The following is a 23,040-nucleotide window of genomic DNA, read 5'->3' on the forward strand; positions in this document are numbered from 1 at the left end:
GAGTGTGGTGAAAAGCTTGCACTATCACTAGGGAGTGTAGTGAAAAGCTTGCACTTGGGGGCCTTATGAGAGCTGTCACTGGTGAGAGTGTTATAAATTGGCATTGGCTGGCACTGTGGAAAGCTAGTAATGTTTGGCAGTGTGAAAGGGTCACATTAATGGACAATGTGATAAACTGGCTCTACAGGCTAGTAGTGCGAGGAGTTGTCACCGGCATTGATCTGATGGCACATCCAAATGTCACTCATATTAATAAAAGAGCTGTCAATGTCGGGCATTAATACTCCCTGGTGATTGCGGGCAGTGAGTGTGATAAAGCACTGATGAGGAGGGTGGGAAGTGTGTATGTGCCTGCAGTGTGTGTCAGGCGCAGGCAGACAAACTGAGAAGCCGGCACTTCTGGCAAGTGTTAGAAGGCAATCGTGTCGGGAAAGCAAAAGCACGACAACGAATGCTTCTTCGCAAGATGGCGTCGAACTGTCCACAGTCCGTACGGACCTGCGCATGCTGTCTGCTATGGAGAAAGGGCAAGAGCATCCATATTTGTCTATGCAGACGCGTGCACGAATGCCCTCGCAGAATCAATTACAAAAGGTACTCACAATAGCTAAAGCAGCGCATGCGCTGCTTTAGCCAGGCGAGACCTAAAAACTGGCACTATCGTGAGATTTTAAAGTACGCAATATATTGTGGTATTTTTATTAAGTGTTAGTATCATTCTACCATTGTAAGTAATTGTGACAATCATACAAAATGATGCCTTTTAATCACAGTGAGCCAGGAACATTGGGAATGTTGCAGGAAATGTGTGTTAAATTGTGCTTTGAAAGCACTTTGGCCAGTAAAATTATTTATGAAAACTGGTCAAAACATATATACAGTTGCACATGGGCCTGCATGTTCTCCCTCTGGAAACCTTTGGGAAATGTGTAGCAAATCCTGCATTGCTAGGCATATGCTGCAGAGAACAATTATAATAATTGAATGAGCATAAAAAGCTGTTCAAAACACATTGGAACACTAGTATGAGTACCCAGATAAAGTGTAAACAAAGATCAAAGACAGTGCCAGTCAGCACTGCACCGACTATACCAGGCTCCCGCAGGAGACACCCAGGCACAGATTTAACACATTTTGAAGCAGACCAATTCAGCAGCAGCTTGCTGCACTTAGGCAAATGGAGAGAGCAAGAATGCGCTATATCTTTTAAGATATGGTGTATTCCTACTCTCTCCTTGCTCTGGCATATTTGTGGCTGCCTAGCGCCAACGCAGGCATCCTTGCCCCATGGTGTAAGGGTGCCTGTGTTGTAGGAAGAATTGGTTTTGTGCAGGGAGGTGTCCAGTCCTGAGAGGCACTTTTTGCATTGCTGCAGAACGCTTCACATGTAGAAAGAGGAAGTAACAAGGAGAAATAAAGATATTTCTCCTCATTACACCTCCCCTGGAAAAGCGTACTATTTTGACGCATTCACAGGTGTACCAATAAAGTGGGTGCGTGGGAACAGTCACGCTCCACCCATGGAAAGCCTTCCCAGGGTAGAGTAACACAAGACAGCGACTTGTGCTGTCTCCTTGTGTTACTCCAGATGTGCTACTCATGGCAGCCTTACGTAGGTTGGTAAATCTGACTTGAGGATTGCATTGCCCCTGCAACACTATGCATGACTCAAGGACAACGCAATCCACTGATAAATCTGTGCCGGCAAGTGCTTAATTTGAGCCGGTGGTTGCTGGTGGGGGCTTACCGGCACTCATTTTTCAGGACGAGCTCTTATTTTTCCTCATTAGATAGTGACCGAGAGCATCAGAGGAAAAACACACAAACGGGAAAGAAAGAGAAATGCGGAAAACCCGTCAGAAAGGGAGAATACAGGGACCAGCAAAAGTGAAATAAAGGAGCAGGGAGTGTCGAGAAGTGGATTAAAGAGGCCTCCGGGATTCATTACTAACAGCCTTCATAGTTGGCCATCTCAGATATAATAGCACTGGCCGCAGCTTCTGAGCAAAGGTTTAGGCACCAGCACTCCTTATTTTACAAATTAAGCACTGGATCTACATGTAGTAGTCAGCAGGACAGACAGTCAATTTAAGTAATGGATTGTTGGAGGAGTATGGGCACAGGTCGGGGAGTGAGCTTGGTGATAGGTTCGCTTCCTCTAGCCAAAGAGGTAAAAAATAGCCAGGCAGCTTCTCAGCCACCATTCCTGGTCCTTGGACCTGGCACTTAATTTGTGCAGGTGCTCGGCACTGTGCCCTCATTGTAGGGGACCTGGGTTTATTTTTCCTCATCAGACTTTGACCCAAACCAATAGAGGAAAAGGCAGAAAAGGGTGAAATTAAGAGGAAGAGAATGATAGGGATATAGTGGCAAAGGAGAAACGCAGGGGAAACAAAATCTGTGCCAGTAAGAAAGAGTCAGGAAGGGAAAGCATGAGGTGGAATCAAAACTAAGCACTTTGTTACTCAGCAGTGCTGTGGCGGGCTTTTAAAAAACACTTTGGCCCCTGCACTTATTTTTTTCCATGTTAAGCGTCGCTGCGACCCTCAAACCACTCACAGTGAAAGTCATCGATACATTGTGGGTTAGGACCCTCACTCTGTAGTGTTGTCTTTCTCTATCCTGCTTCCAAAATGACTGGGCAGGTAGCAGAGATCGCAACTTAAATGACGATGAGGGCTCATCCTGCAAGGAAAGAATCACCCCTCTTTTGCTCTTCCTAGCCTCATTGAAAACTTCCTTTTCTGCACTGCAGCAGGAAGCGGGCAGCCTTCTCCCAGTGCTGGAAACCAAAAAGGTGCATTGTTGGGATTCACATTGGCTGAGGCAGGGTTCTTTGTGGAAGCTGTGTGTGAAAGTTGGAGGCTGCCCAGTAGAAGTATTCCCCCCTTAAACATCTGTGTCATTGTCCCAGTGTCCTCCTCCAGTGTCAGTGCCCCCCATGTTAGTGTTACTGTCCCAGTGTCAGTGTCTCACGGTACCTGTGCCAGTGGCAGCGATGGACCTAGCAACGTCGGTGCTGGTATTCCAGGGTCTATGTATCCACAGCAGTGCTCTTGTGTCAGTGTCCCTGTTTCAGCATCTCTGGTAGTGTTTCCCTTCTGGTACTCCTTTGCTAGTATAGGGCCCAAGTATCTGTGTACCCCAGGCAGTGTTCCTACTCCCAGTGAAGCAGTGCCATCTCCTCCTTGTTTGTGCCATGATCTTGTGTCGCTGCCTAGTGTCTCTATCCATGTAATGTAGCATCCCTGAGTCAGTGCCCCAATTCTGGTATCCTTGTGTCAGTGTCTCACCATTAGTGTATGTGATATTTGTCAGTGTTCCAAGGTCACTGTGCCCATGCCAGTGTTAGTGAACATGCCACTGTTAGTGAACATGCCAGTGTTAGTGAATATGCCAGTGTTAGTGAATATGCATCAGTGTCCCTCTTTGTTTGCCTCTGTCAGTTTTCAAGTCTCAATGTCAATGTCCCTGTTTTCCAGTCTAGCCGTGGTTCAGTGTCACCGTCCCAGTATCAATGTCCCCAGGTAAATTCTTTTTTGTCATTTTCTATGTGCCAATGTCTTCATCCCAATGTCTATTGCCCGTGCAGGTTTCAGTGTCTGTGTGTGCTCAGACAGTGTCACTGTGGCAGTATTGAGGTGCCCTGGGTCCTTGTCAGTGTTCCACTGGCAGTAACCGTGATTGTGGCTCCTTGTGTCAATAGCCTAGTATAAGTGACCCATGTCAGTAACCATAGCTCAGTCCCTCAGTGTTGTGCCCCCCTCAGTCATTGCCCTTGTGTTAGTGTATGTGTGTTGTGTTATTGTCCAGATGTTGTGTCCAAGCCTCAGTATCTTGGTGTTAGTATCCTGGCGCCCCGTGTCAGTGCTCATGCCACTGTCCCAGCATCAGTGTTTGTGCCCGGTGTCAGTGGCCTCAAGTCACTATCCCAATGTCGGCGTTGGTGCTCCTTCGTCGGTGTGCCAGTGTGTGCCTCTGTGGCGGTGCCCAAGTCGCAGAGCCCTTATGTTGGCGTTGCTGGTGCTGTGGATAAGGGCCCTCTTGTCAGAATGGATGTACCTGTGCTAGTGTACTAGTGCTAATGTTGTTTGTGACTCATGTCGATGTTCCAGTGTCACTATCCCCATGTCAATGATAGTGCCCCTGTGCCAGTATACTACAATCCCTGTGTGAGTGGCAGTCTCCCTGTTTCCGTGTCTCCATGTTAGTGTCCTTGTGTCACCATCATCCTGTTACTATCCACATGAGTACACTAGTGTTGTGTTGCCCCGTGCTTATTCGAGTGATGTTGTCCTATGTTGTGTCGCTCTCCTAGTATTATGTCCTATTGCATCTAGCTTGGTGTCAGTATCCTCGTATCCTACCATCCACGTGCCAGTGTCTTAATGAACCGGCCCAGTGCTAGTGTCCCAGTGTTTGTGCCCTGTCAGTGTTCTAGTATCACTAATCCCATGTCAGAATTGATGGTTCTGCCTCATGGGCCCCTACCCCAGTGTCCTAGTGTCAATGTTGATTTAGCCGTGTCCACATCCTTTCCATTTGCCAGTGCCCGTATCCATTTCCAAGTGCTAGTGTGAGCCTCCTTATGTATGTATGTAATGTATGTGGTTTTGTAAAGCGCACTGCTGCCCTGAGGTGTCGTGGCGCTGTAGACCACTGGGGAACCCGTCCTGGCTATCCCTGTGAGATGGTAACTACTGGGTATCTCCAAGGTGAAACCAGGCATCCCCAGCGAATGTGGGGGGCAGTTGTAGAGATGAGGCAAGCTAATGCCCAGAGTTGCCGAGTGTGATCCCTGGTTAGAGTAGGCACCGAGGCGAGAATTATCGAGTCCGCTGACCCTGGTCCACGACCCTGCCGCGTCGGGAATTGACCCCTGGTCCCGGGCTGTTCTCTGCTTCCGGGTCTGCCGCCTCTAACCAGTGAGCCACACCACTCCAACTTATGACATTGTACGCGCCTTAGAGTCTGATGGAGTTGTGTACTTGAAGCCCACTTCAAAGCACTAAGGGGATAGAAGAGTCCTGAGAGCTGAGGGTAAAGCTGGACTAGGGATCTGGTGATCTAAACGGTGGCCATGGGATGATGGGAAGTGTTTTAGGAAGGATAACTTTAAAAAACAAAATAAGAGCTTTTGTCACAGAGAGAGACCCACTTTAAAATGGGGATGATAAGTAAAGCATGCAATGCATGACAGTATCTCAAGCAGCATTATAATAGGAGGTCTAACGACCCCCCACATCACGCATAGTTTTGTTGATGACCACTCGGGAGAAGTTTCATTGATCATTTGTAAATTAAAGAAACAGTTTGAAGCTTGTTTCAGACTGCAGTGCAAGAGTGAGAAATTGGGTTGTTGGTTGAAGGGGGGGGGGGGCCCTGTTCAAGCAACAGCAACAATCCCTTTCAGGATGAACTACAGTCACTAAATTAAACCTGTGCATAGCCCTCTGGTAGTTTGGCACAAAAGCAGTCAGTCTGAATTTAGAGGCAATGTGTACCGTATTTGTGTAGCACACAAACAGTAATAAAGTGAAAACACAACACAAGAAAAATCCCACACTAGTTTAGAAAAATAGAGTACATTTTAATTATTTAACACCAAAATGACAAAAATCCAATCAGTAAAACTGGAGTTATGAATTTTTAAACTTTAAGGAAAAATTCACACCTAAAACATCAAAGCACCAACCGCAAACATCCAGTCGTGCGAGTCCGGGTCAATATAAAAAATGATGGTCTACCATAATGGAGCACGAGTCGAATACAAAAAGTGGATTGGGCCCGGTCGGCCTTTACATTCGGACTTATAAAAAATTTCAGGGAAAAGTACCCTGAGAAGGTGTATTCAGCGGGGCAAGGCTGCAGGCAGTGTCCGAGGAGGAGGCATCGTCCTCGGAGAGGCACTGGAAGAAGTCATGGTGAAGATTTCTTCGTTCAGACTTGGGGCGTGCTTTTCCATATCTTTTCTGGCTCCAGGCTCAATAGGGACAGCGTTGTGATCTTCTGTGCGGCACCAATCACAATGCCAGATGAAGTGCTGACTCACTCTTTCCTTTGCACCTTTTTGAGAACCAATACAGCATACAGATAGTTTGGAACCAAGGATGGCATCAATATTTATTATGTCTCATGATACCTTGATGGCGGTATACAACGTTTACCACGCATTTTTTACCACGCACTACACTTACAACGCAGGCATTACCACACATACCATTACAACGCATTGCGCTGGGGGGCGCTCTAGGATAGGGAATAAGTTTAATTTTATATCCAACACCTTCCCTAGTTTCCACGGGGACTGGAGTTGGAATATAAAATTATACTTACCACTATCCAGCACCTCAAAGCGCTATGCGTTGTAACGGTATGTGTTGTAAATACCGCGTTGTAATGGTATGCGTGGTAATAGTATGCGTGGTAACGTCATACATCCCTTGATGGCACATTCTGAGGACTTTCCATTTTGTAATGACGGTTATACAAGACAGTTCTTTTGCAAAGGATTACAACAAAATATTGACCATGTTAAAGAGATTTTTTCTGCTATCGTGCCCTGAAGCAGTCCATTTGTACATGGACAAAACGTGTTGGCTGGTTTCTTTGCTTACACATATGAAGTAAAAGAAAAGCACTGCAGTCCTTCCTGGTGCAGCAAAGCAGTCTGGTGGAGTACACAGCAGGTCAGAGCAGCAGGAGCCCTCTGGATGTATGTCGTTACTACGCATGCCTTTACCACGCAGGTTTTACAACGCAAGTCGTTACAACGACTTGCGTTGGGGGGCGCTGGATAGTGAATAGTTTAATTTACTATTCCAATTCCAGACCCCGTGGATAGTAGGGAAGGTTTTGGATAGTAAATTAAACTATTCCCTATCCTACAGCGCCCCCCAGCGCAAGTCGTTGTAACGACTTGCTTTGTAAAAGTTGCGTGGTAAAAGTTGCGTTATAAACGCTGTTCCCCGTCCTCTGAGAGTCCTTCCTGAGGTCCAGAAATTGAAAGGCATAGTGGGCCTGAGGGTCCTACTTTGATATCTGTTGGCTTCATTCAAGTAGGGGATGTTTCTAAAGAAATCCCTTTGAAGTGCTTGAAGTTTCCTGCTTCCACTGACGTGGCTCCAAGCTGACTGAATGAAAAATGCAGCCCTTTGATTGAAGGCAATGCACAGCCTATTCAGTTGCAAGTGGGGCAGTACCCAACTCCGCACCTCGCCAAACCTTCCAGTTGATGGCCCATCGAGGCATACCTAATCCTTCTATAATGTGGCTGTCTGGGAGGAATAAACAAAGTGTAACTGTCGACTAAAAACAGTCATGTGATCCAGGAGCACGCTTTAGACACCAAATAGGGCAAAAAATGGCAACTTTCTAAAATTGGCATTTTCAAAATTGTAACTTAAAATCTGACTTTACTATTAAAGAGGATTTTTAATTACAATTTCTCAGACACTAAGAATGAAATGTTTACCTGTTCTCAATCAAAAGTTAGCACTTATTAAATGTAATATGGCCACCCAATGTTATCCTATTGGAGTGGTAGGCCTCACATTAGTGAAAAAAACGAATGTAGGTGTTTATAACCCCCAGGACATTTAAAACTTAAAAGTACATGTCCAACCTTTTAATTATAATGCATACTGCCCTGTGGGCTACTTAAGACCTAGCTTAGGGGTGACTTATATGTGTTAAAAGGGGAGTTTAAGGATTGGCAAGGGTATTATATGGCCAAGTTGACTGGCATTTTAAAACTGCATTCAACTGCAGGACATGTTTTAAGGTGCTACTTAGATCGGTGGAACAATAAGTGCGGCAGGCCCACTAGTAGCATTTAATTTATAGGTCCTGGGATTTTTGGTATACCGCTCTACAAGTGACTTCTAAGTAAATTAAATATGCTAACCACGTTTAAGCCAATTTTACCATGTTTACAGGAGAAAGCACATGCAATTTAGCACTGTTAACACTGGAAAAGTGCACAGAGTACTATGGCCAACAAAAACGAATTCAGCAAAAATCGGGGGGGGGGGGGTGAAGGCAAAAAGTTTGGGGGTGACCCCGCAGCGAGGGCCAAGTCCAATACTGGGTTTTTAATTTTAGCTTGAAAGCAGAAAAGTATGAGAAACATGAGCAAAGTTTTTGCTTTGAGAGGAAACTGTTGACCTGCCAGCCTTGGCTACTGCCAGTTTCCTTTGGGGGTGGGGAGCAATCATTATCATGGCGGTGCCCTTCCAGCAGCTCTCTTCCCCTGCCTGTGGCTGTAGCAACTGCTGTAGCAACTATCTTTCCAGTGCGTCACAAAGACTTAGCACCTGGGGGCATTCATCGTTTCCCGCCAAAATACCAGAGTTCGGAAAACGTGCCTCAGTTCACATATGATGACAGGCACGGAGTTGGGATTAGATTGACGCCTATTATTTTGTTCCAAGTCACAGTATATATATGGAATAGGCTGGGATTAATTTGAGGATTTGGGGAGGTAATAAACTGTGTGTGAAGCTACACAGAGAGTCAGCTGCAGATTCCGATGTTTGGGTGCAGGAGGTGAAAGAACATGTCGAAGACTAATACAATGGTGCAGGGACTTAGCTTTCAATTCAATTCAATTCACTTTATTCGGAAGGTTTTGCATCCATAAAAGTAACATGCAAATCACAATTGACATTTCATTCAGTTTAAAAACACGATTTAGATATTATGAAAAAGTAAAAATTACAGATAGCATCAAGTTATAATAAAGTAAAGTGCTGTGCACCTTCGCAGTATGTCAGGTGAGCCTGCAGGATCGACATGTTTCGTTTTCAAGTTAATTGAGTGCCAAAATATGCATAATTCAACACAATTTATCAAATTAATAAGGTGCTACGTGCCCTAACTGCATGGTTTAAAAATGAACCAGCGTGTAGGCATGTTTCATAGTCAGACAGAAGGATGACACGTGAAAATATAGCTCGACACTGCCTAATGTCACTAGATTTCCTTTAAAAAAACGGGATTAGGAATAACCTTGTATAAAATTCATAAAATTTACAGGACAGTAAGAAATGTATCATAGTTTGACCTGACTTGTTGTCACACAGACAGGGGATAGTGGGAAGGTTTGGTTGATACCCAAGTGGGAAACACAGTAGATATTTAGCGGTGTCAGCACAGAACCTAAATAACAAGGGGGCAGGTTTACAAGCCCCGTACGCCCCTTTTGCGCCGCCGTGCATCACTTCTGTGAGGCAGCGGCGGCGTAAAACCAGCGCCATGCTGCAGGGTATTTACAACGTGAGACATCTAGGGAGATGGGTCACGTTATAAAGCCCTACGCCACATGAAACATATGTCAGGTTTCGTGTAGTGCAGGGTGAGCGTTCGGGCGCAGGAACGCCTCGCAAAAGTGCCTGTGTGAAATCTACAAGATTTCACTGAGTCACTTTTCCGACCCTGCTGCGTGAAAACCTTGCGCCTGCTAGAAGCAGGCGTAAGGCTTGACGCACCATGTTGGACATAGGCAGGGTTGGAACAGTGCTGGTGTTGCGTCGCGCCCGCAATGCAACCCCAGCACTGCACCAACCTTATGCCGGCAGATGCAACACGCATTTGTTTATCCTTGCACCCTGATGCGCCTCATTGCAAATGCAGTGCATCTGTGGTGGCGCACGGGTAAACTTGCGTCATGCATCTTTCCTGGCGCATCCCCGCTAATTTGCTGGGATGCGCCAGGAAACGTAAATCTGCCCCAAGGAGTGCACCCATCTCCCAGAGGGCTGCTCTAGGTAAACAGGAGGTGACGTTGAGGCACACAAGGACAAGTAGGCAGTAATCAATGGTTTCCCTTCCGTGTGTTTGAGGTGATTTTCCTGCGCTAATTCATAAAAGACTGTGGCTACTTCCTATTTATTAACAGTAGGACATAAATCTTTCTCTGTCAAGCCTTCTGCAAACCTATTTCTCCCAATTCCGATTTACTGTATGCCAACCAAGGAATTAGGAGGCCGTTATCACAGGAGAGACAGTCATCTATTGTATCTCTTGTGAGTACTGCCTTCTCGTTAGTCCATATAGATATCCAAAATAGCAGAGGCCTCATTCTAATAAAATCATAGATGTACAAGTTTAGTGATTGTGGCAGATAATATTGGGGGAGGAAATTGGTACTTCGAGGAATCGCCTACATTTTGTATGGTTTCACAATTCGCAGCCATTCAAATTTCAGAACCGTAAGTGGTAATGGGAGCGCATTGGGATTTGTAGATTTGCATAGTAGCTTTCAGTTGCCCCCCACCACGAGGTTGGAGGATTTCGCTTTCCTTAGTGCAACAGGTGCAGTGGCACCGGGCTTTGGGTATATCTAGCCTTCATTACTTAGCAGGGGCAGCTGGTTCTATTATCTTACTTGCATTAGAGCCAATGGCGCCCTTACTAGGTGGCTGCGGTAAAGAGAGTCAGGAAGGTCTCGGGCCCGCTGATACAAAGAGTCCATCACTGAAAGCCCACCTGTGGGTGTCTCTTCTTTCTTCCTTCAGGGCTACCGCAGGCTCAGCTTTGACATCGGAGCACTGAGGCAGGTGCGCAAGGACATGAAGGACCGCTGGCGAATTATCCTGGATAACCTAGGTGAGACAGGGGCTGGAGTCTGAAGAGGGAGGGATCATCCTACGAGTGGGTGAGGAAGCCTGGCTCAGGTGGACAGCCATACTGGATAAACATTTGCTTAAAAAGTGGCAATGCTTGTTCCTGCGCAGTGAAAAGCCCTTTGCAAAGGTTGACTGGTCATCTTTCTGTTGTTTATTGCTGTATTTTGCTCTTAAACTGGTAATAACGAGGCAAAATCTTCGCCCAGGTAGTGTTACAAGTGTAAATTTGCAATGCAATAGGTCTCGCATTAGGAAAGTGTGAGCTATTGGTATTGTAAATGACAATTTTTTTAAATATGTGTTGGCTTTGAAAATATATAAATTAATAGCATTGTTATTCACAAATCCAATAGCTTACACTTTCCTAATGCGAGTTCTATTGGCTATGGCAATGCTTGTTGGTAGCAAGCAAGGACTGGGCTATTGTGGTTGGGTTGAGTTATGTGGTGGTGTATTAGAGTGATGTGGTGGTGTATTAGAGTGATGTGGTGGTGTCCCTGAGTGATGTGGCGGTGTCCCCGAGTGATGTGTTGGTGTCCCCGAGTGATGTGGTGGTGTCCCTGAGTGATGTGGTGGTGTCCCTGAGTGATGATGTGGTACCCCTGAGTGATATGGCGGTGTCCCTGAGTGATGTGGTGGTGTTCCTGAGTGATGTGTTGGTGTCCCTGAGTGATGTGGTGGTGTTCCTGAGTGATGTGGTGGTGTCCCTGAGTGATGTGGTGGTGTCCCTGAGTGATGCAGTGGTGCCCCTGAGTGATGTGGTGGTGTTCCTGAGTGGTGTGGAGGTGTTCCAGATTGATGTGGTGGTGTCCATAGTGATGTGGTGGTGTCCCGGAGTGATGTGGTGGTGCCCCTGAGTGGTGCCCCTGAGTGATGTGGTGGTGTCCCTGAGTGATGTGGTGGTGTTCCTGAGTGATGTGGTGTGTGAGGGTGAGGGTGTGTGGAGGTGTGAGGGGGTGAGGGTGAGTAAGGGTCAGAGGGTTGTGAGGGTGAGGGGTGTGAGGGTGTGAGGTTGTGAGGGTGAGTGCCGGTGTGTGAGGGTGGAAGGGTGAGTGAGGGGGTGCGAGAGTAAGGAGATGTGAGGGTGAGGGTGACGGGGGTGAGGGTGATGGGGGTGAGGGTGTGTGAGGGTGTGTGAGGGTGAGGGGGTGTGAGGGTGAGGAGGTGTGAGTGAGGGTGAGTGAGGGTGGGTGAGGGTGAGTGACGGTGAGTGAGGGTGGGTGAGGGTGTGAGGGTAAGTGAGGGTGCGCTCGGCCTAATGGATGAGAGGGGGGCTTATGGATAGCGGAAAGGTTACTTATTTCAGAAGAGTGAAACAAGGCCATAGTTCCTGTTGGTGTGATGGGCTGATGAAGGAAACAAGTGAATCTTGTGGGGTTTTCCAGTGAAGAGAGGGCACAGGTTGATAAAAAAACAGAAGTTGTCCTCATGGTGTCAAATTAATCTTGTGGTCTTCTCTGCACCTCAGCACCAGCAGCAAGACCACACATTACTCTGTTACCACTGCTGAAAGCACCTTGTCTCTTATCAAGCTGAAGGCTTCGACCTAATGGACAGTGAATGGGGTGCAGAAGGTTAAAAACAAGAGTTTGTCCTGTTGGTGTCAAGGGCACATGCAAGAAACAAGTCAACCTTGTGGGCTTCTCTGCACCAAGTCCACATCTGACTTCATTCTTCTGCAGAAAGTGAAGAACCGGGTTTCTAAACCCAGCGGCGCCAGGGACACGCCCAAAGTCTTCGGATTCCCCTGTCTTGGTATACAGAGACACGGAATACTTCTGGGTGGCGTCAGAGACCAGTTTATTAGCTGCAGCTAGTAACAGTAATCTCAGCAATACAACACGGTGTACAACTCAAGAAACTGTTCAATTTTTGTAAGGCAAGACATCCCATTTTATCCCAAAATTCACAATACGAGTACACACCCATTGCGAAAAATTCTAACCAATAAGGTACATTCTCAAACAAAGTATCACATGGCAAAAACTCTCAGTTTACATCGCCCCAACCCACAAGTTAATTATTAGGAATGTCCCAAATCCAATCTTCACAAGCTGGACAAACCCATAATTGAAAGCACAATGCATGTAATGAAAGAGCATAGGAAAGGAAACAATGACAGATAACGAGCAAGATAAAGCATGTGTAAGGAACCTAAAAGTTAACGATATCCTGAACCTTGGTTCGCAATCTCAGACAACAATCACCCAAGGAAATTAGCTTAGTGAGGTCAGTTTCTGATGGAGGGGTCAGTTTCTTACAATGCACCTTAAAGTCAAGAAAAGTCCTAGTTAATAAGTGTATGAACAGCGAAGCTCATGCAACTTCGTTCGTTCGGTTACCTCCACGGGCCCACGGGCCTACGTGATGGCAACACAAAATGGAGTCACAAACAAAATGGAACCCATGTTCGAAAACGAAGTCTCTGAATACGTAATGAACTCGCTAGTTAACGTGACGAATTCACTCCATATTAGCCGCACTCACTAAATACGGTTCGACATCACCAAAATCGTGACGGACCCATGACCTCACGAGACCAGACAGGATTTCACAGAACCTCAGACCCTCCTTTTGCCATTACGTAGGCAATAACCCAAACTCACGTTAATCTGAATCTAGGTCTATATCAATATTCATCAGATCTTCAAGATGTTGCTGGAGCATTATCCTACTATTCTCTACTTCTCTCGAGACAGGTCTCTGTTATGTTATGTTATGTTAATTTCGATTTATATAGCGCCAAATCACCGACAGGTCTCTTAGCGCTTGCTTTGGGAACCCGTCCTGGCTTTCCCTGCGAGATAACCCCTACTGGGCATCCCCAAGGTGAAGACCAGGCATCCCATCGCGGTAGGGCCGTAGTGGAGATTAAGCTAGCGATTGCCCAGAGTTGCAGAGTGTGAACCCATGATTCGAGTAGGCACCGAGGCGAGAATTATCGAGTCTGTGGACATTTTGAGCTCAAGGCCCTACCGCGTCGGGAATTGAACCCTGGTCCCGGGTCTGATCTCTGCATCAGGGTCTGCCTCCTCTAACCAGTGAGCCACACTTCTCCACGCACAAGATAGCACAAAGACTACAAACGGCGGGAGAACACTGGATGCAAAGACAACAAGAGAAGAGAATAGCTAAAACCATACCAAAGAATATCAGAATCTTCCATCCCCATCTGGACAGTAGTCCCCAAAACCATCCCGTCAATGACCAGTCTCCTTCGTCCACATGAATAGACTCGGAAACCTTATGTAGTCTAGAAATGGCCTGGTATACCGTAGGGGCATTGTCTGGTATGAAAACACAGCAACTAGATTGGATCAATTTACATACCCCTTCTCTATCTGCAAGTATAATGTCTAAAACCATACGGTTTTGTAACGTCATAAGACAATCCGCTTGAAGCTCAGCGGTGACATTACTAAGGGCACCTGCAGTCTCATTGATAGTGGCCTCAACCACTCTCGTAAGGTGTCGTATATTCCTGCTATTGGCCATAGGACCCCAAAACGGTAGGAAACCCTTGAAAAAGTCTCCTACTTCCTGTGCTGCGGTATCTTCCTGATCAAAGACACCTCTACCATATCTTGTCCTATGATAGTCTGGAGTAGCAGTATACGTAGGGGGAAGCAAAAATGCCACATAACAAGTTCCCGAAAAATCAGGTGGCAACCATGTGTAGGCTCTGTCAAGACAAACAAAATACGTGCCTTTAGCTGGCACGAACGGAGAAAAAGTCTGGGATGAATAAACATAGGTGTGAGCACACACAGTCTTACCTAACTGAGCTCTCGGATTTCGACCACTACCTTGCAAACAAAAGTGGCCTCGATGTAGTACAATCCAAATCGGGGGAGACTTTTTTCGCCTCTCCTTCTGTCAGACTAGTACTATACCCAGTCATGTTCCAACCAACGTAAGCCTGCACCTCATCCTTAGGGATAGCATTATATGCATCAATATCTCGGATCATACCTACTATTCCCTTTATCAAGGCACTATTTCTCGGATTGTCTTTCATGGAACGTAAAGGATATACCTCATTCGCATAGATAAACATAGTCTGAAAAGCCCATACAGACCCATTGAAAGAAAAAGGCAAAACCAAATAAGGCATACCTCTATCTGTCGTATGAGGCATAAGACCACAAACCCAGCAATTAGTGGTATTCACTACCAACTGATGCTGATGCAACAGCTGTATAAAAGAATTGTTAACAAATTCTGATCTCCTTTTCTTTTCATGTTCAGGCAACGTGCAAAATTGGTGCGAAGAAACAGTAGAAAAAGAAAGCATAAGTTGGGACGTAGGTGCAGAATTCAGTGGAGTAGCATGAATAATCCAACCCACAAAGGCAAATGTGATACTTAAAAACATAAAAGAACACAATATTATAAAACATTTGGTACGCATCAATGTACATAATCTCATCTTAAAATTCACTTTATCAACAACTCTCTCAGTTACAAAAAACTCCATCCTCTAACCGCGCTGTTCGCGGCAGTTGTTTCTTTTCGCTCAAGTGTGCGTCTGTAAGTCCTGGGAACGCCCTAGAACAAACTAGAACCGCTGACCTTGCGTCCACACGGCTCACAACCTTAAGTCTTTATACCGCGACCCTACAGCTGAGCTCGGATGGTAGCTCAAAAAGAAAAATAGAACAAAAAAGTTTCTTGTCTGAAAGACTATAGTTCCCAAAAACACTTAACTTTATTTGTCCATGTTAGATCTCAGATTGTAGCGCTCTTTACCAGACACCGTCTGATCCTTAAAAAAGCCACTCTGGTTGGGTAGTGTCAAGCTTCAGTTGAGGAGGCACAGCTTCTTGTAGAACTTCGTCATCTGCACGTTCCGACTGAGTCCATGTCAAACATGCATCACCAAAAGGCACAAAATTAGAGACCCTTTCGGTTTCTGAATCTGCAACTCCTTCCCTCACCCACTGATCATATGGTAAAGGCAAAGGAATCCTCTTGCAATGGGTGGCATGTACCCAGTTTTTTTTGCTAAATACTTTAACGGCAGTCCTTGTCGCAAGTAGAATCTGGAATGGTCCTACCCATCTCGGTTCCAGATTCTTTGTCCTCTGGAAATTCCTCACTAACGTCCAGTCTCCAGGTTGTATTGAATGTCCTGGATCCACAGAAGCTGAAGGTAAGGTATCGTTCACATGTTGGTGAAGAATACGCAATTTAGCAGTCAAGTAATGTAAGTAATCAACCAACATAGGATACTCGATGTCACTGTACTCATTCGGCCTCGGCACACCCCAAACGTTTGCCGGGCGACCAAAAACAATCTCATACGGACTAAGTCCCACACGAGAATGAGCTGTCGTCCTTGTTGACAAAAGTGCCAACGGCAAAGCATCAGGCCATGTAAGACCAGTGCTCGCTTGTATCTTGGCCAATTTAAGCTTAAGTGTGCCATTGTAGCATTCGACCAAACCAGCTGACTGGGGGTGATTCGCAGCATGAAATTTCTGTTTGATTCCCAAACCCGCACACACTTTCTTCATAACCTGGCCCACAAATTCACTTCCGTTATCACTCCATACCATTCTCGGCAAACCAAATCTGGGGAAATATTCCCTTAGCAAAACCTTGGCTGTAGATATAGCAGTATTATCCTTTAGGGGGTAGGCCTCTACCCATCGGGAAAAGGCACAAACAACCACAAGGACATACTTTAGGTTGTTGCATCTCTCCATGTGAATAAAATCCAACTGCAACACCTCAAATGGATACGTTGGAGGAGCAAAATGACCAGCTGGAGTTGGGGTTCCCTTGCCAGGATTATGCATCAAACAAATCATACAGTTTTTAACCAAATTCTCTGCACACTTTGGAATTCCAGCATTCTGCCATACCGGAGCCAACAACTTACATATCCCTTTCGAACTAATGTGAGCCAATCCATGAGCCATTGTCACCACTGGGAGCACATACGCATCAGGCAACATTCATCGCTGATGCTCCGAAAATTCAACCCAATAGCCAGTCGAATCCAACATTCCCGTAGTCTCTCTCCACACATTCAATTCTTTCTCAGTAGCTTCTGCCTGAATCGATTTCACACTTTCTATCGTGTCTTCACACATTCCTCCTGCCATAACCCATCTAGCAGGGCCTGCAACATACATTCGACTTGTCACATCTTTCGTCGTTTCTCTCGCTACTTCATCCGCAAAACGCATTACCACGAACCACATCATCCGTAACCTTCCTATGTGCACTGCATTTCACAATCGCAACTTGTGTCGGCAAAGTAAGTGACTCAAGAAGTTCATTCACCAATTGTCCATGTTGAATTTTCGTACCATGAGAGGTAATAAAACGTCTTTCCTTCCACAAACGTCCGAAGCTATGGGCAACACCAAATGCATACTGGCTATCAGTATACACATTCACTCTCTTTCCTTTCGACAATACACACGCTCTCGTCAGTGCAATCAATTCTGCTGCTTGAGCTGAATTCTGTGCAATACGTGCAGTTTCAACAATCGTGTGCAAAGTTGTAACCGCATACGCTACAGTTGTATCGCCATTCGGAAGCTTAAAGCATGAACCATCCACCCATAGGGTAAATTTAAATTTAAATTTCGCGGTACTTATATAGCGCACGGCTACCCCTGACGGGGTGTCCCGGCGCTTTTGCATTGGGAACCCGTCCTGGCCTTTCCCTGTGAGATAGCCCCTACAGGGCATCCCCAAGGTGAAAGCCAGGCATCCCGCCGCGGGGGGCCATTGTGGAGATTAAGCAAGCTAATGCCCAGAGTTGCAGAGTGAGAACCCATGACTAGAGCAGGCACCGAAGCGAGAATTATCGAGTCCGTGGACGTTTTGAGCTCAAGACCCTGCCGCGACGGGAATTGAACCCTGGTCCCGGGTCTGACCTCAGCTTCTGGGTCTGCCTGCTCTACACCGTGAGCCACACTTCTCCATCTGGTTTCTCAAGAGGAGTATCTTTCAAATCAATTCTACCCTTCATTTCCTCCTCTGTCCGAAGAAAACAATCATGCTGTTCCTGAGCATCTGTCTCTACAGAAATCAGCAACAATGTAGCTGGATTCAACGTGTTGCACCGCTTAATGTGCACATGACTAGCCAAAAGCGTCAACTCATAACCTGACAAACGTGCACTAGTAAGGTGCTGAGTCCTAGTTTTATGCAGTAAGGTATCCACTGCATGTGGGACCATCACAATCAACGTATTATCCAATACCAAGCCAGTAGACTGTCAGATAGAAACAGCCGCTGCCGTTGTAGCCCTCAAACAACTCAGCAACGCTCTAGCTACCGGATCTAAAGTAGACGAGAAATACGCACATGGGCGCTGCTTGTCCCCGAATTGTTGTGTTAATACTGACAACACACAACCCTCTCTCTCGTGTACGTATAGTGTGAAAGGCCTACTGTAATCGGGAGTACCCAACACCGGAGCAGAACACAATGCATCACGCAACTCAGAAAAACTCTTCTGACATTCGTCAGACCAAGGGATAGGATTCGGTGTATCCTTAAGGGTAAGTGCCAACAAAGTTTTCGCCAATAGGGAGAAATTCGGAATCCACTGCCTACAATACGAGGTGATACCCAAAAACGCACGCACCTCTCTTTGTGTGGATGGCACAGTCATCTGAGTAATCGCTTGAATACGCGCTGGGGTCAATCGTCTTCACTCCTTCGACAAGAGATGACCTAAGTAGGTCACTTCTTGGCGGCAATACTGTAACTTCGAAGGTGACACTTTATGGTGAAGGTCAGACAAATGTTGCAACAAAGAAAGCGTAGCTGCTTTACAAATCTCTTCATCATCAGCAGCGACCAACAAATCATCCACGTACTAGATAAGAGTCGCACCAGAAGGAAAGACAAAAGCATCAAGCTGAGTTTTCAAAGCCTGACTATAGATGGAGGGACTCTCACAATAACCTTGAGGAGCGCGCTTAAACCGAAAGCTTCGACCTCCTAAAGAGAAGCCAAAAATATCTTACTTTCTTCAGCAATCGGAATACTAAAGAAAGCATTCTTCAGATCAATAACAGAAAACCAAGCAGCCGAAGCAGGGATCATAGTCAATAAGGCAGTAATGTCCGGAACAACAGGAAACTGTGGCACGACAATTTTATTGACCTCTCGAAGGTCAATCACAAACCGATACACAGGTGGCTGAGAAGAGTCAGTACGCTTGAGGACAGGCAAAACAGGACTGTTACACACATTACCTCTTGTTTCTTCAATCACATCTTTCTCAACCAAATCATAGATAATCGCCAAAAGAGCTCTCTCACCATCACTAGAAATCTTATATTGGGGAATGCGAGGTAGCTTAGCATTCGACTTGAGAGTAACAACATAGGGTGGAATCTGCAAAAGGCCAACATCATTCGGACCTGTAGCCCACAAAGTATCAGGAAGCAAACGCAATTCCAGTGGAAGCCGATCTTTAGACAAATACATCGGAGAGATCACTCTCTTACCCAACGTAAGATGTACTCCTGAAGGAGAACAATGTAATGTCGCAGACAACCTTTTCAACAAATCCAAAACCAACAGATTCTCACCACAACCTGTCGTTAGAATAAGGGGTGCTTCCAATTCACAAGACCAATAGAAAGAGACAAAGGACTAGAAACCGGATTACGAACTGGGCCGCCAGAAAATCCTACAGAGACATTCGTCAAGCCAGACAATGGTGTGCAAGGGAGTTTAGAGTGCATAATAGAACTCTTAGCCGCACCAGTATCCAAAAGAAAAGGTTCTGACACACCTGATGTAATTACTTCAACATAAGGTCCACTCTGGTCTACTGGAACTGACTCTACTCCCTCTCTTTGTCCATGGCTGTCCTAGCTATCATTAAAGCCAGTGCTCTCACCTTCAACATAATAGTCTTCCGTGTAGTACTGAGCAGACTGCACAGACGGAACGTTCTGCTGATCAAAATAATTCATAGAATTCTGAGGAGGAAAGGAACGCTCGTTCTGAGAAAACGTACCACGTCCTCTACCCCTAGACGCTTGCTTAGGACCAAGCGGAAGTCGTGCAGGAAAAGACTCAGGCTTCTGCAACAACCTCTGAAACTGTGGGGGCTGCTGAAACTGGGAAGATTGCTGACGCTGATTCGAGCGAGGCGGCTACGCCTGCTGTAAAAGAACCTTTGTCTTTAATTCTTTAGTCTTCTTTTCTGCTTTATCCTTCTCTTCTTTATCCCTATTCTCGTAATACTGCGCAGTAGCCAATATCTGGGCTGAAGAAGAAATGGCCCATGAACTCTCAGAGTCCTTCAACTTATTACAAAGTTCGGGAAGCAAATTAAAAACAAACTTTTCTACAAACAACCGTTGACCACCTTCTGTACTCATGTCCTGACCACAGTGATCAATAAATGTTTCTTCAAACCTAGTGAAGAAATCAGACACACTTTCATCTTTCTTCTGTTTGCATGCTGCTAACTTGTCCTAATTCACTCGCATAGGAGGCATCAAAGTTTTCATTAAATTAATAATCCTACCAGGTAATTCTGCAACTAAAGGCTCAGGTTTGGCACCTCCTACCTGTCGACCATCTGCAGCAGCAATGTGAACCCATGTATCTCCTAACTCTTGTGCATGATTCTCATGACGGATCTTCGCCCACAAAGGTTGAGGAACTACATTACCCAACAACATATCTATGTCAGCTAGATTCATAACACACGCATCAACTGTTTGGGACAACTCCTTGTAGTAACCAGCAGGATTCTTACGGGGGTCAGGCAAGGTCTGCTTAAGAGCCAAGACCTCAGCTCTCTTCCAAGGAACATGTACCCATACACGCTGAAAGTGCGCCGGAACAGCTGGGGGATTATTATTCACACCAGCAGCTACCGCTTCACGCCATACTGGGGGAACTTCTCTCATAGGATACTGCTTCACTTTCCTCCTTACAGAAGGATCAGGTTCAAACAACGACTGAGAAGGAAGTTTACACCTAAACGCAAGAAGCGTCTCTACCGCTTCCTCAACATCGGGACCCACTATCGTCCCTTTAGGAAATTCAGACTGAACATCAAGCACCTCCTGCGGGATCAGACCCAACTCATTATTTTCCCATTCTTCACGAAGGAAAGTACACATCACATCAAACACATACCTTTGCTTAGGCGGATCCCACTGCAAGAAAACATCCATAACCGCTTGTAAATCATACCTAGAAGCATTCGAAACCCATCTACGAGCCAAGAGATCCAACACTGCCCGCTCTTCGGGACCAGGAAGCTGACTACGACTCTGCTTACGTTCCGAAACCGGGGTCATATTCAGGGACCCAAAGAATGGAGACAAAAGACTAACAACAGTCTCAGACATCCGTTTCCGAGCAGAAGGAGAAGAAGTTGACATAAGAACAGGAGACAAAGTGTTTTGAGGAGACATAGGGTCAGTAAAAAAGGAGTCAGAGGCACAGGAGAAGAAGGCAAAGGAGTTTGAGGCAAGACTGGTAGCAAAGCTGGCGGCCCTAGAGAAGGCTGCGCCAATGGAGAAAGAACCAACTGTGGAGTAGCAGCTGGCGGCTGAACAACACCAGGGGGTTGAACAACTAGGGGTTGCTGAGGTGCTGTAGCACTCTGCACATAAGGGGATGGTAATCTCAACAAATGTGACATCAAAGGATCTTTTTCAGGGTCATTTGTCGCATTCGAAAGAAGAGGTGGCAAAGCCGGATAACATTTGTCAATGGCCATGCAATGCTGTCTATCTGACACCTCAATCGCACGATCTTCTTCATCTTCTTTAAACTGCCTAGCAGCTTGCATAATCGATATATTCTTCTCTTTCCTATCTTTCTTCGCTTGCTTAATTTCTCGCTGTTTGGTTTCCTTACACCAGAGGCGGAAAGAGTCAAACATCGCCGGCCCGGCTTTCTTCCTAAATAGCGCAACTTCTAGGTTATCTAAAACCTCTGATTCGGAACTACCATGTTGGGGCCATCGTAGGACACCATCTTTCCTAGTATAGCGGATTCATATTTCATTATACGTAATTGGACCCCCGCCATGCTTTGCATAGAGCTCATAAGTTGGAGTTCCAATCAGAGGTATCGGACACGAATCCTCCCATCAGGAATCCCTTCTACAACTACAACAAAACCATTTCCTAAATTTGCTAAGATCAGGCATCTTATAGCTCACTAATCTAGCTTCAAACTTCAAGAGGTTATCAACACGATATACTCGCAAATATACGAGCCCCTCGGCTTTGGTTGTTGCAACGACCAAATCAAAGTAAGCCAAGAAACCAAACAAAGTCGTGGGAGCGACCCACTAGTATTTAACCAAAATGTCTGTCACGCCACCAGAAGACCGTCTATTGTCTCGCCTTACAAATCTTCACAAACGGGTCCAAGACAGGGCGATAGTCAGGGCAGCAGTCCTTCGTAGCCGTCGGAAAGGGTAAGACTCGCAGTAAAGACCTTCGGTCCACAGTCGACATGCAGGGGTCGATGAAGTGGGGGCCTTCCTCCAGAATTTCCTCGCGAAGCTCCTCACGATCTTCGGGCTTGGACCGGTACCGCTGAAGTCACCCCACGTTGGGCGCCAGTTGAAGAACCGGGTTTCTAAACCCAGCGGCGCCAGGGACAGCTAACATCTGCTCCGGGATACCAAAAGTAAGAATACTGTAATTCACAACTATTTTGTGCTATTGAGCTATCAGCAGTTTCAACTATAGCCCGTGTGTGAGAAGTTGGCCCGATATGCAGCGTTCGCTATTCTAGCGACCACTATGTATCGTTCCAACGACCCTTATGGTGATTGGTTGTAAGTCAACCTTAGACCAGCTATCCTAGTAGCGTGGATACGAGCAGTCTTCGGGCTAAACTCTAGAGGGCGTGTTAAGCCAGCTGTAATACCATCACATACCCCTTGAACACCAAGTGAAAGGACACCACACAAGTGTTATGAAAATAAACAGTATATTTATTAGAATCACAACAGCCCTGTACTCTTTATGAGGACAGGGTACTAAGCACAGAACCAAAGCTCTTAGAAAATACTTCAAGTGCACAATTTAAACAAGTGCCCGAGGGCACGGAAAGTTTAGTGGTCTCGGGCGGACCTGATAAGGCAAATCGGAAGCGAGGGACTCGGGACCCTAGAGTAAGGAGGCTATGCAGGCACCGAAATGCCGAAGTTACCTAGCCACGAGGGCTGCAGCTGCACAAGTCTTACAGGCGTCGGGGGTCTTCGCTGACGAGCCAGGAGCCGGAAGAAAGGGAGTTGCTGGCCGGCGACCAGTGATGAATAGTTCGTAGAGATCCAAGCCTGGATCAGTGATCGTTGATACCTGAAAGCAGAGGGGACCAAGTTCGTACTACTAGCCAGTAGTCAGAGGGTACCAGGAAGGCACCGGATGGCCGTCACCTCGACTAGGTG

The 23,040-nt window shown here is 46.2% G+C and overlaps 1 protein-coding gene across 1 annotated transcript in view; it reads left to right on the forward strand.

The window, feature by feature from the left end:
• LOC147717544 (melanoregulin-like) overlaps positions 1 to 23,040 on the forward strand; it is a 131,707-nt gene that overhangs the window by 47,729 nt on the left and 60,938 nt on the right. Inside the window, exon 3 of the mRNA XM_086924350.1 lies at positions 10,518 to 10,608. Within this exon, the coding sequence (XP_086780476.1) occupies positions 10,518 to 10,608 (91 nt within the window). The remainder of the gene's footprint in view (positions 1 to 10,517; positions 10,609 to 23,040) is intronic.

The sequence above is a fragment of the Lissotriton vulgaris genome, chromosome 5 (assembly GCF_964263255.1).
Source record: "Lissotriton vulgaris chromosome 5, aLisVul1.2, whole genome shotgun sequence".
In the NCBI taxonomy this organism is placed as follows: domain Eukaryota; kingdom Metazoa; phylum Chordata; class Amphibia; order Caudata; family Salamandridae; genus Lissotriton; species Lissotriton vulgaris.